Source organism: Procambarus clarkii, chromosome 63 (assembly GCF_040958095.1).
Source record: "Procambarus clarkii isolate CNS0578487 chromosome 63, FALCON_Pclarkii_2.0, whole genome shotgun sequence".
NCBI lineage: Eukaryota > Metazoa > Arthropoda > Malacostraca > Decapoda > Cambaridae > Procambarus > Procambarus clarkii.
In genome coordinates, this window is record NC_091212.1 from 15,511,821 (window position 1) to 15,525,488 (window position 13,668).

Here is a 13,668-nt window from a genome sequence, read left to right on the forward strand (position 1 = left end):
TGACTGCTCCAGCTGCAGTCCCATAGTCTGTTGGTATTGAGGGGGGTCCCAGGTGACTTGGTGGTGGGGTTCTCTGTACCTATTTCCTCCGGTCCAGCTGTTGCTTCATTTTTTGGCTCGGTTGGAAACTTCACATGGGAAAGTCATCCTTGTAGCCCTGTTGTGCCCTGCCCAGGCCTTGGTTTCAGACGCTGTTTGCTCGGTGTCTGAACTGGGGCATTTTCAGCAGCTCCACCTCTTTCAGCAGATCGGGCCAGTCCAGTACATGGCTGGTTTGATCTACTCCTCCCCTTGTCGCATCTGGTTTTTGACGCGGGTGTATCACCAATTGTGTGGTGATCAGGTGGCTTCTCATGTTGTCCCCACCTGCGGGGCTCATCTCAGCTACAGAATGAAGTGTCTTGGTGGCCTTTTTGGCATTTCCTCTCCTCGTATTGTGTGACACTGGTGAGCCGCTCCAGCTTGCGTTCTGTAAGCTTTCTCATGCTTTGTTTTACCTCCGGCCTGCTCATGCGCTGCCTGAGCCATCCTGGTCCTTGGACAGTATGCTCTCTTTTCTCTCTTCTCCTCGGTTTATGGTGGCCCCTTCGGTTCAAGATTGTTTCAAGAAGGCCCTGTTTCTGTTGGCATTGCCCTCTGGGGGTTGGGTCAATGAGCTTCATGCTCTCTTCCAGCGCAGAAGTTTCTGCTCTTTTGGTTCTAGTGGACGTTTTGTTTGGTTGCAGCGGTCTTATTTTTTTTTTGGCAAAAAACGAGACGGCGGGCTTTTGGAGGGTTCTGTGGGTTTCTGATGCTTGGTTGGTCCGGCTGGGGGGTGCATCATGTGTTGTGACCAATTGCGGCTCGGTGCCGTTACCTGTGCGCCTCGGCCACTATGGTCGGACTGCTCCCTGGTGGTTCATTGCCTGTTCGATGCTGTCTTTGGGTCTTTGGGGCTAGTTGCTTCGGGTGACTCATTTGCTGAGTTCTCGGGGTTTGGCTCTCCTGGCCGCTCACGTTCGAGGGGTGTCCATTGTCCTGGCAGACGGCCTGTCATGGTTCATTCCCCTGTCTACGGAATGGACAATCGACACCGATTCATTCAGTTGGCTCTGCTGGACGTACGGGCTTTCAGAGGTGGACCTTTTATATAATAAAAGTGGTGAATAATCGCTATACTCAAAAGTATGGTGTGCATATTAGTGATTCAATTATTATGTTTATAAAACAATAAACAAATAGTTTTGTTGCTATTACACTCTATACACAGGTTATATATAAGTATCTGCATGTTTTGTTCACCATAACGAACCACTAAGTTGGTATTGAGACTCGAAAAGCAACGAGGAGTTATCGCCACACACCAACCAGCCACTCATTGCCACTCCCTCAAGAATGCCTCACAGTCCTTCAGGTAGGACTGTGTAACGTACGTTTATGTTACGTTGTTGGGTTGATTAGATACACAGTGTTTAGTGAGTTTCATATTTATTTAGTAGTCCTGGATACAGCAGTGTCGTAGACGTCGAGACGAAGCCTGGAGCAGAGCAGAGAGCTGAGTGAGGCTGGAGTCGTGGAGCTCTGTGGGAGAGCATGGCGGCTCAATTAGGAATTGTGAGTGTCTGAACTCGGGGAGCGAGAGCGTGGCGGCTCGATGCGGTCGTAGTCTGCTGTCTGCTCTGTGTCGAAGCTGTAGCGTCTTGGGTCGATTAGAACTGTACACGCCGAGTGCTACATTGTTGACTGTGGAAATTGTACTGTCCGCTATTCATCAAATCGCTTGCTTATATGGTGATTACACCTCAGCTCCCTCCAACAAGATGAGATGAGTATTACCTGTAATTGAGGAAAGGATTGTAGCTTCTGTAATTAGTGCTAATTAGTTATGCTATTAACCCTTCCACTGCTCAGGGGTCCTGAGGATATTTACACCCCTGTGCGCAAGAAAAAAAATCTAAAAAATTATTTTGTCTTCTTAAAATGTTAATTTGTGTTTCCTGAGCACGGGAAAAATAAAAAAAAAATCGTAGGTGACATATTTTGGGCGCAATTGACCGAGGAAGTCTGGCGAAAAGTGGGCGTTGACAGAGCTGTTGTCAGAGCCAGTCAGCGTCACCCATGCTGACAGATGGGAGTTGCCACAAAGATATTATCACTTAATTATTTCTATGTGATTGATTTTTCCTTAGTTTTTTTGCAGTAATATTATTCAATAGTGTGTATTGTAATATATTTATATAATAAAAGTGGTGAATAATCGCTATACTCAAAAGTATGGTGTGCATATTAGTGATTCAATTATTATGTTTATAAAACAATAAACAAATAGTTTTGTTGCTATTACACTCTATACACAGGTTATATATAAGTATCTGCATGTTTTGTTCACCATAACGAACCACTAAGTTGGTATTGAGACTCGAAAAGCAACGAGGAGTTATCGCCACACACCAACCAGCCACTCATTGCCACTCCCTCAAAAATGCCTCACTCGCCCACTTTTTCCTCCCACCATCCTGTTTTATATTTTATTCACAATATACAGACGTTATATATAAGAAACTACATGTTTTGTTCACCACAAGTGTACAACTAAGCTGATATAGTTAGTTCAGGCACTAAGAGCCGTCGCTATACACACAGCTGGCGGCTGCCTCACTCACTCAAGGTCACACGCACTAAACTTTCTCCCCCAACAGTACCATTTGTGGTGTTATGACACTATATACAGACGTTATATATAAGTATGTATATGTTTTGTTCACCACAACTGTACAGCTAAGCTGATATAGTTAGTTCAGGCACCAAGAGCCGTCGCTATACACACAGTCAGCTGGCAGCTCCCTCACTCATTCAAGGTCACACGCACTAAACTTTCTCCCCCAACAATACTGTTTGCAGTGTTATTACACTATATACACATATTATATATATAATTATCTACATGTTGTATGCACCTTAACTGTACACCTAAGCTTGTAGAGTGCCCAAAGAGCATAGTGGCCACCCCTGCACAGCCAGACAAATCATGCAGACGTCGTCACCTCCATCACCCAAATTGCTCCTCCCACCATAATCCTTTTGCTGTTATTACACTAATACAAACATTATATATAAGTATCTACATTTGTGTTCACCATAGAGAACCACTGAGCTGGTATGGAGAATGCAAACAATAACAGGTGACCACACAGTCAGTAAACGATGCAATCTCCCTCTGTCCCTCAGCATCACTCCTCCCACAGCGCTAATTATTACAACAATCCTGCTATTATCACAACCCTGGTTATTTATATCACAGTCAGCGGTCATCTGTAATATTGTCATCGCTAAATAAAAGCAGGTATATATTTATTTCAACATTTTTTGGCGATGCTGTGATCACAAGCCGAACAGCAATGCTGTTCGCTCATGCTGCGTGCACCAGCCTTGGTTGCTCCAACAGTACTGTGCCTCTCACACGTGAGAATATTGCCCACGATTTTTTATAAAAATGGCGTCTGTTTACAAGAGCTCTAAGGAAGCTAATGTGAACCCCGTGTAGCCGCAGGCCATTTGAATCGTACCTGGCAACCGATGTCATATATGTACGCCATGCGCACAGTGGGACATGTTACTCATGGTGTATATATACGCCATGCGCAGTTTAAGGGTTAAGATGATGATATAATGGAGTGAGTATAAGCTTACTCGCTACAACTGGTTGAGGTGGGGTTACCTGTACCTCTTCCCTCTGATTCTACTGTTGCTCCAGGTCCTGGCTCACTTGGAGACTTACCAAGGGAAAGTAGTCCTCTTGGCTCCTTGGTGGCTGGCCCAGCCTTGGTTTCAGGTGCTGCTTGCTCAGTGTCCGGACCCGGGGGTCTTCCCGCGGCTCCGCGCTTTCAGCTGATTGGGCCAGTCTGTTGTGTAGCTGGTTCAATCTTCTCACTATGTCTTCGCATCTGGTCTTTCTGGACACTGGTCTATCACCAGTTGTATGGTGAGCAGGTGGCTCTGTTAATGGTGTCCCACCTGCATGCTTCGTCTCGGCAGCAGTATGAAGTTTCCTGGCGGTCCTTTCGTTATTTCTCGTCCCTCCATTGATTCTCTTCTCTTTTGGATCGGGTTGTCTTGTCCATCCACTTTTGGTTGTTTCAGGACAGTCATCTCATGCCAAATATCGTTGCCTCGTATTGTTCAGGGCTGGTTGAGCTGCTTCAGCTTGCGTACCTGGTGGGTGTTACTTCTGCTCCATTCTGCAAGCTGTCTCGTGCGTTGTTTCACATGGCCTGTGAAACAGGCCTGTTCATGCGCCGCCTGAGCCATCCTGGTCGTTGGACTCGGTGCTCTCTTTTCTCTTTTTTCCTTGGTTTGTTGTGGTCCCTTCTGTTAAAGATTGTTTTTCGATGGCACTTTTTCTGTTGGCATTGGCCTCTGGGGGTTAGGTTGGGGAGCTTCATGTTCTCCTCCAGCACAGATATTTCTGTTCTTTTGGTCCTGGTGGTAGGTTTGTTTAATTGCAGCCGTCTCCTTTTCTGGCAAGGAATGAGACTACTGTTTTCCAGAGGGGTCCTTGGGTTGGTGATGCTGGGTTGGTGATGCTTGGTTGGTTCGGCGGGGGGGTGCATCATGTGTTGTGTCTGGTTGCGGCTCTGCACCGTTCCCTATGTGCCACGGCCTCAAACTCCATTCACTTTGACTGATGCCATGGTCTAATACATTCATATCAGCTCGGATAGCTCCGGGGAGCCTATGGGTCTCATCCAGAAAATGGCATTTCATTACATTCAACGCCGATTTTTTACACACACTTAATTCATTGTGTGCAGGAGCACTCATTACTGTCTAAAGAAACGACTAAAGTTTGAAAAGTACTCTATAAATTTCTGTCACCATATCTTTCACTAATCTAATCTTAATATTTTCACAACCACTCTTCCTTGGGGAATGTTTTTTATCCAAGTTTATCTTGCTCTGAAGAGGTACCATGAATACTTCCTGTACAGATTGCACAAAACTCTGGGTCTGGTCAAAAACAGCTTGGCAGGTTGACTGAGTAAATATATAATGTAGGCGAGACGAGTCATCTTTTGGGAGGATAATATTACTAGGGATCACAATAGCGTGATGCATCAAATGAACAAATCCACAAGGGCTGTAACGAGGATTCGAACCTATGTCCGAGATCATCCCAGACGCTGCTTTTATCGACTGAGCTACGACATGGTCAAAAGAGTTGAAACCGAAGTTCTACTGAACTTACTGGATCCTGCAGCCTCTCTGAGACACAAACCAGGTTTTTATACAACTCGCCCATGCACTCGAGCTATGTCAATAGGCCGTTCTCCCGCTTCGCCCTTACTTCATTACACACAGAAATCACAATAGCATGATGCATCAAATGAACAAATCCACAAATCCACATAGCTTGAGTGCATGGGGGAGTTGTGTAAAACCCTGGTTTGTGTCTCAGAGAGGCTGCAGGATCCAGTAAGTTCAGTAGAACTTCGGTTTCAACTCTTTTTGACCATGTCGTAGTTCAGTCGATAAAGGCAGCGTCTAAGATGATCTCGGACGTAGGTTCAAATCCTCGTCACGGCCCTTGTGGATTTGTTCATTACTAGGGAAATGTAGCCGAGGCTACTGCTGCTGTGGTGACTCAGGTTATCTTCACCTTGATCAGGTGGAGTCAGTGGCTCTGATTGGTTGTTTGCTTTCTTACCAACTGCAGTCTGAGAGCCTAACAACACTCAAAACTTTTGCATCCCTCTCCCTGTTTCGATGATATACAGCCGCCTGCAAATAGTTTGACAGCAATAATGTGCAATCAAATTGCACTCAGTATATGCCTTGTGCTCCACAACAATCCTGATTATTATATAAACTGTTAAGTTCCATTCTTCTTCAGGCACAAGCAGCAGATGGAGCACCACCAACCGAGGCCAGTAGACAGCTTGCAGAGTTAAGAAGACTGCTAGGAGACAAAGAAAGGGAAATGGAATTATTGCAAAAGGCACAAATGAAGGCTGAATCTGATGCCAAGGCTGCACAGTCAGAAACTGAAAGACTTCTACAAGTGATGCAGATGGGCCAGGAGGAGCAGTTTGCCAAGGACAAGGCAATTAAGGACCTGCAGGAGTAAGTTATGCAATTTTGTAGTTTAGTACACATTAGTAATAATTTGATGATGAAAGAATTAAACTTAACATATACATAATATCACATCTAGGGGAACATTTCATGAATTGTTTAAACCCTTTGTCATTCACAAGAATCCTGCTTACAGTGAAGAAAATGTGAGGCATTCATAAGCATTAAAAATTAACTAATCTTTCTAAAATTTCTTTGGGCCCTTAGACAGTGCAGCCATTAATATCTGACAACACTGCTGTGTGCAAAAAAATAAATTTTAAACAATTGTTTTCCTTCTAAAACTGTTAAAATGTGTTCCCTGTTCACTAGCACAAAAAAAAAAAAAATTTAATATATTTTTAATATATAATTTAATATTATCGTTGACATGAATGAGCCAAGAAATCTTACCGTGACATCATCAAACTTGCTCGCTCATGCAGTGTGCCTCCCGATGGCGTTGCGTGTGGCATTCAACTTGGCAGAGTTGCCACAATTTTATTATCGTGGCATTATTTAAAATGTTTATGACATATTCCATCACAATTTTTTTTCACTTGTATTTTTCAATATTTTGTCACTTGATGTTCTGTGTTTTCTTTCACAGCAAATATAATATGTATTCTGAATTTTCATCAATATATTCATGCACTCAATCAATATGTATAGGTTTTTGCACTATTTTTGGACATTTAAAAGTTCTGGAGAGTGTGAAACTCCTTGAAACACTAAACATGTCAGAAGGGCATGCCACACACTTGGCACCATGTTACAGTGTACCACTTGGTTTCTGAACTTTAGTTATCCGAAACTTCCAGTTTCCCGATTGGGATTGGGAAGTCATGCTACACGAACAAAGTTCGAGTAGGAAGCAGTCTGCCAAGCGTCGCGCCGGCCCCTAGTGGTGGGTGAGAGATGGTCCAGTTTGCCCACTGACTGTGTTGTGTGCCACCACTCTTAAGTGCCTTCTACCCTATGACTTGACAAATTCACGGCCTATTATTCCTATTATTTTGATTTGTCACGAGGCTGGAGTGTTCATTCTGTGATTTTGTTTTACATATCTGCAAAATCAAGAAACATCTGTGCACCTTGTCGGCTTCTAATGCACGCATTGCGTCAGTGATGGCTGACTGGTGGGTGGATGGTTGGCGGAGCTTAGGTGGGAGGCAGTATGAGAGAGGGGGGGGGGGAGAATTAGCAAGAAAGGGAGGGAGGGGGAGGTAGAAAGAGATGCTAGGAGGTAGGCAGGAAGGGAGGGAAGTAGTGAGGGAGGATGGGAGAATTAGGGAGGGAGGGAAAAGCTGGAAGCCAGGCTGGCAGGCAGGCAGGCTGGCAGAGGAGGAGGCTGGCAAGCAGAGAGGGAGGCAGACTGATGGCAGGCAGGCTGGTAGGCAGAGAGGGAGGCAGGCAGGCTTTCAGGCAGAGAGAGAGGCAGGCAGGGAGGCAGGCAGGCAGGCAGGCAGGCAGGCAGGCAGGCAGGCAGGCTGACTGGCAGGCAGGCAGGCTGACTGGCAGGCAGGCAGGCTGACTGACAGGCAGGCAGGCTGACTGACAGGCAGGCAGGCTGACTGACAGGCAGGCAGGCTGACTGACAGGCAGGCAGGCTGGCAGGCTGGCAGGCTGGCAGGCAGGCAGGCAGGCAGGCAGGCAGGCAGGCAGGCAGGCAGGCAGGCACACAGGCAGGCAGGCAGGCAGGCAGGCTGGCTGGCTGGCTGGCTGGCTGGCTGGCTGGCTGGCTGGCTGGCTGGCTGGCTGGCTGGCTGGCTGGCTGGCTGGCTGGCTGGCTGGGAGGGATGGATGTTGAGTTGAACCACCTGACCTTTAGGACAGTATGTATGGTATGTAGGGGGGGGGGAGGGAGTGTCGGTGGTGGGGGGAGAGACCGGCTCACTCCCGAAGATAAGCCTAACACACTCGAGCAGGATGGCAGAGAGGGAGGCAGGCAGGCAGGCTGGCTGGCTGGCAGAGAGGGAGGCAGGCTGTCAGGCAGGCTGTCAGGCAGGCTGGCAGGCTGGATAGCAGGCTGGCTGGCAGAGAGGGAGGCAGGCAGAGGGAGGCAGGCTGGCTGGCAGAGAGGGAGGCAGGCAGAGGGAGGCAGGCTGGATGGCAGGCAGGCAGGCTTGCCGAAAGGGAGGCAGGCTGTATGGCATGGAGGGAAGCTGTATGGCATGGAGGCAAGCTGTATGGCATGGAGGCAGGCTGTATGGCATGGAGGCAGGCTGTATGGCAGGCAGGCTGGCTGACAGCCTGGCAGGCTGGCAGGCAAGCTGGCAGTCAGGCAGGCTAGCAGGCAGAGAGAGACAGGCTGGATGGCAGGCAGGCTGGATGGCAGGCTGGCAGGCAGGCAGGCATGCAGGCATGCAGGGAGGGACGGTGACCTTTAAGAGCGAGTGTATGGGGGTTGGGGAGGTGTGTCGGTGGTGGAGGGAGGGCCTCCGATAACCATAACGCTTGTCCCCATTAGTCAGATTATCAGAGGATGTTTGCCAGACATCTTAAATGCTTTCATATCTGCATCACTGGTTCCAGATTTTCCTTTCAAACATTTCACTGCCTCTAGTATGTGGCAGCCAGTCAGAACTAGTCACTTAGTCACAAGTCAGTCAAGCATTCACAGTCAAGACCAGTTTCAGGCAGTTGTACCCAAAGGCAGTCAAGCATTCGCAGTTGTGGTAGCAACCAATTAGGCATTTCCAGTCACAACCAGTTACAGTCAGGCAAGCATTCACAGGCATTCATAACCAAAGGCAGTCAAGCATTCACAGTTGTGGTAGCAACCGATCAGGCATTTACAGTCATTCAGCCATTTACAGTCAATTAGGCTTTCACAGTCAGTAAAGAACAAGAATTTAATGTAAGGCAATCTGCCTCCCCTGATCCACCAGCTGGTAGCAAGGAAGCCTTCCATAATTGCATCCAGATGTGGCTGAGAGTGTACAGCTCAGGAGGGGGGGGGGATCCAGGGGGGGATGAAGGTAGCGGGGAGGGTCCAGTGGCAGGATGGGGGTAGCGGAAAGGGTGCGGTGTGTGGGATGAAAGTAGCAGGGAGGGTCCGGTGGCGGGATGGGGGTATGGGTGTAGCGGAGAGGGGTGCGGTGTGGGGGATGGAGGTTCACCCCACCATCCATCCAGTCACCCCACCATCCATCCAGTCACCCCACCATCCATCCAGTCTCTCCACCATCCATCCAGTCCCCCTCCACCATCCATCCATCCATCTAGTCTCCCTCCACGATCCATCCATCCAGTCTCTCTCCACCATGTGCAGGCGATGAGTCACAATAACGTGGCTGAAGTATGCTGACCAGACCACACACTAGAAAGTGAAGGAATGACGACGTTTCGGTCCGTCCTGGACCATTCTCAACTCGATTGTGAGTTGAGACGATCGACTTGAGAATGGTCCAGGATGGACCGAAATGTCGTCATTCCTTCATTTTCTAGTGTGTGGTCTAGTCAACTCCCTCCACCATCCATCCATCCAGTCCCTCCATCCATCCATCCAGTCCCTCCATCCATCCATCCAGTCCCTCCATCCATCCATCTAGTCCCTCCATCCAGTCCCTCCATCCATCCATCCAGTCCCTCCATCCATCCATCTAGTCCCTCCATCCATCCATCTAGTCCCTCCATCCATCTATCCAGTCCCCCACCATCCATCCAGTCCCTCTACACCATCCATCCAGTCCCCCTCTATCATCCATCCATCCATCCATCCACCCCCCATCCATCTATCCAGTTCCCCCACCATCCATCCTACCAGTCCCCTCACAATCCATCTTGGGACCCATGGCATGATATATAATAACTTTATTGTTCAGGAAACAAAATGCAGAAAAAAAATTAAATTCTTCACAAAGAACGGTCGTCACCTCGACAGGACACTGGTAAAGTGAAGTGTGCGTTGCCGCCTCCCTGCCTCGGCAGGGTTCCACGTGCTTGGTGAACTTGGATGTGTATAAACAAATTCAGAACACTGAGGCAAATAACAAGTACCGAATCAAATTTTTCGGAGAAATTGACTACGGTTGTACTGGACTGTATATCATAAGATTCCAAACTCAGGTGCAATGGGTTGGGTACCAGATGGAAGCCTCAGGCCTCCAGTGAGTGTCAGCCAATTTGTAATATATTCTGAGCATGCCTCACAGCTACGGGTAGGCTCAGCTTCAAGTGAGCACTATGGCAGATCCATATGCCTCAAGCTCCCATTCTTCTGTAGGTTGCGCAGTTGAAAAATCACTGTCTGAAGATGAAATTCACAACGTTTCAGTGGTTTCAGCTGAATTTAGTTGTGTAACAGTGTGCCTAATAGAGCTTATTTCCTGTTGGAGGAGATCAACTCTGGAAGACAGTTACTGATTTTGCATTAGCCTTGCTTTGGTTTTGGTTTGCAGGCTCGTTATTAGGGTCGACTTGATCATCATCAATTGACCTTAAAGTATCTGGACTAATATCCTGAACCACGGGTTCTCATTGAAGTACATGAAGTCGAGACAAGGGCCAACAGCTCGTTTAAGGTGTTTGATGTTTTGATTAATTTGTAGCATAGGCTGAGTCAAACATGCCGATGACATCATGCCACCCAGTTGAGATGGTGGTGTTACTGTTGTGGAGAGATTTGGTACCCCTCTTTCCCCAGCACTAGAGGGAAAAACAGCTGCTCTTCCACTGGTGTTATCATTGTTAATGTTATCCCTTCCAGGTGTACTAACTTTCTTATTACCCTTCACTGACTTTGGCTTAGTGTGCATGGTAGCAGAGTAGATGGGAAAACGCATTGAGATGAGAAACAAAGTACGTCAGCCAGCACACTTCTCCCAAGGAGTAACACATTAATGGAGTTGAAATGGGATATTTTAGGTTGGTTTGGATGTTAGCTTCAATTACATTTGGGTCACTCTGTACTTGGGTGTCTCCATTAGTTCCATTAATTGCCCTTATGCATTTAATTCAATATTTAGTTTGATTCATTGTATTTTTCAGAGCATTGAGGGCCGAAAGAACTGGTGCAGGTGGCGGCCAAGTTAAAAAGCCTCCTGTAGCATCTACCCCTGGCACTCCAGCAAAAATGGATGGAATGCCAGGAGGACTAAGCACAGCTTCAGCAGGCCAAATGGCTGCAACAGCAGCAGAGAAGGCTTCAGCAGCATCAGAAGCTGCAAAAGCCACATTGGAGCAAGCAAAGAATGTTGCACAGGTAACCTTGTTTCTTGTATATTTAAGTAATTCATCATTTTAAATTTTACTCTTCACAAAAAATCTATGGAAATCACTTAATACTAAAATTTAACAATGATTTATTATATTGTTTTCCTCTATTTTTATATGCTGTTACATACTATGTATTCACTTAATATCCAAACAAATTAAGGAAGTTTTGGTTTTCGAAATAATCTGATATGAAATACTGTATGTATTTATTGTATTAAATATTGTATTAAGTGTCATTTCATATTCCATTCTATATCTGACATTTATATACAATAAAAAGTCTGAAATTGTGGGATTCCCATATGCACATGGATGTTAGCATTGAAAGGTCTTTACTAGTCTTCACATATTATTTCTTACTAGTTTTTATTGGGGACAGGCAGATGCATGTTTAGATATATTCTTTAAGCTTGTATTGAGGTTCCTTAACTCATAAGGTCAAACTACTGGACTTCCCCAGGAAGCAATTCCATAAAAGTTGGCTAACTCTCGGGTACTTATTTACTGATAGGTGAATAGAGGGCAAAGGAAATGGGTCAAACCATTTCTTTCCTACCCAAGATTTGAACCCGGGATTCCAGATTGTGAGTTAAGAATGAACCCAATTGAATTTCAGAGACTGCTTAACCACTGTAATTACCTAAGTGTAGTTACAGGATGAGAGCTACGCTCGTGGTGTCCCGTCTACCCAGCACTCTGTCATATAACGCTTTGAAACAACTGACGGTTTTGGCGTCCACCACCTTCTCACCTAACCTGTTCCAACCGTCTACCACTTTGAATTTTCTTATATTCCTCTGGCAGCTTTGTTTTGTTAGTTTAAATCTATGACCTCTTGTTCTTGAAGTTCCAGGTCTCAGGAATTCTTCCCTATCGATTTTATCGATTTCTGTTATTATTTTGTACTTAGTGATCATATCACCTCTTTTTCTTCTATCTTCTAGTTTTTGCAAATTTAATGCCTCTAACCTCTCCTCATAGCTCTTGTCCTTCAGTTCTGGGAGCCACTTAGTGGTATGTCGTTGCACCTTTTCCAGTTTGTTGATGTGCTTCTTAAGATATGGGCACCATACAACCACTGCATATTCCAGCTTTGGTTTAACAAAAGTCATGAACAATTTCTTTGGCATTTCTCCATCCATGTATTTAAAAGCAATTCTGAAGTTAGAAAGTGTAGCATAGGCTCCTCGCACAATGTTCTTAATGTGGTCCTCAGGTGACAGTTTTCTATCTAGAACCACCCCTAGATCCCTTTCTTTGTCAGAATTCTTTAAAGATTTCTCACATAATTTATAGGTTGTGTGGGGTCTATGTTCTCCAATTCCACATTCCATAACATGGCATTTATTCACATTAAATTCTATTTGCCAAGTGTTGCTCCATATACTTATTTTGCCCAGGTCTTCTTGAAGGGCATGACAATCATCTAGGCTTCTTATCTTCCCTATTATCTTAGCATCATCAGCAAACATGTTCATATAATTATGTATTCCAACTGGTAGATAGTTTATGAAGACAATGAACATTACCAGTGCAAGAACTGAACCCTGTGGTACTCCACTCGTGACATTTCTCCAGTCAGATACAATGCCTCTGATTATGGCCCTCATTTTTCTGTCAGGAAATTTTTCATCCATGTTAGAAGCTTACCTGTCACCCCTCCAATATGTTCCAGTTTCCATGAACAACCTCTTATGGGGAAATCTGTTGAAAGCCTTTTTTTTTTAGGTCCAGATAGATGCAGTCAACCCAACCATCTCTTTCCTGTAAAATCTCTGTGGCTCGATCATAGAAATTGAGTAAGTTCGTTACACAGGATCTTCCAGATCGAAAACCATACTGTCTGTCTGATATTATATTGTTTTTCTCCAGGTGTTCTACCCATATAGTTCTAATTATTTTTTCTAATATTTTGACTGTTACACTCATCAGTGATGCAGGTCTATAATTGAGGGGGTCTTCCCTGCTGCCACTTTTGTAGATTGGAACTATGTTAGCCTTTTTCTACACATCAGCTACAGCTCCTGTACACGGGGATGGCTGAAAAATCAGTTGAAGTGGAATGCTGAGGTCAGGTGCACATTCTCTCAGAACCCATGGTGAAACTCCATCTGGACCAACTGCTTTGTTCCTACTTTGCTCCTTGAGCATTTTTTCCACCTCGTCTCTAGACACCTCTATGTGCTCTATATTGTTCTCTGGAATTCTTATTGTGTCTGGTTCCCTGAAGATTTAATTTTGTACAAACACACTTTAGAACTTTTCGTTTAATGTTTCACACATTTCATTTTCATTTTAAATGAATCTATTTCCCATTTTCAACCTCTCAATATTATCCTTTACCTGCAATTTGTTGTT

General features: G+C 45.6%; 1 protein-coding gene across 1 annotated transcript in view; it reads left to right on the plus strand.

Annotated features, from left to right (window-relative positions):
* The window catches only part of LOC123769493 (trichohyalin), a 518,341-nt gene that overhangs the window by 429,439 nt on the left and 75,234 nt on the right, over positions 1 to 13,668 (plus strand). The window contains 2 exon segments of the mRNA XM_069308773.1: positions 5,870 to 6,099; positions 11,083 to 11,296. Of these exon segments, the coding sequence (XP_069164874.1) occupies positions 5,870 to 6,099; positions 11,083 to 11,296 (444 nt within the window).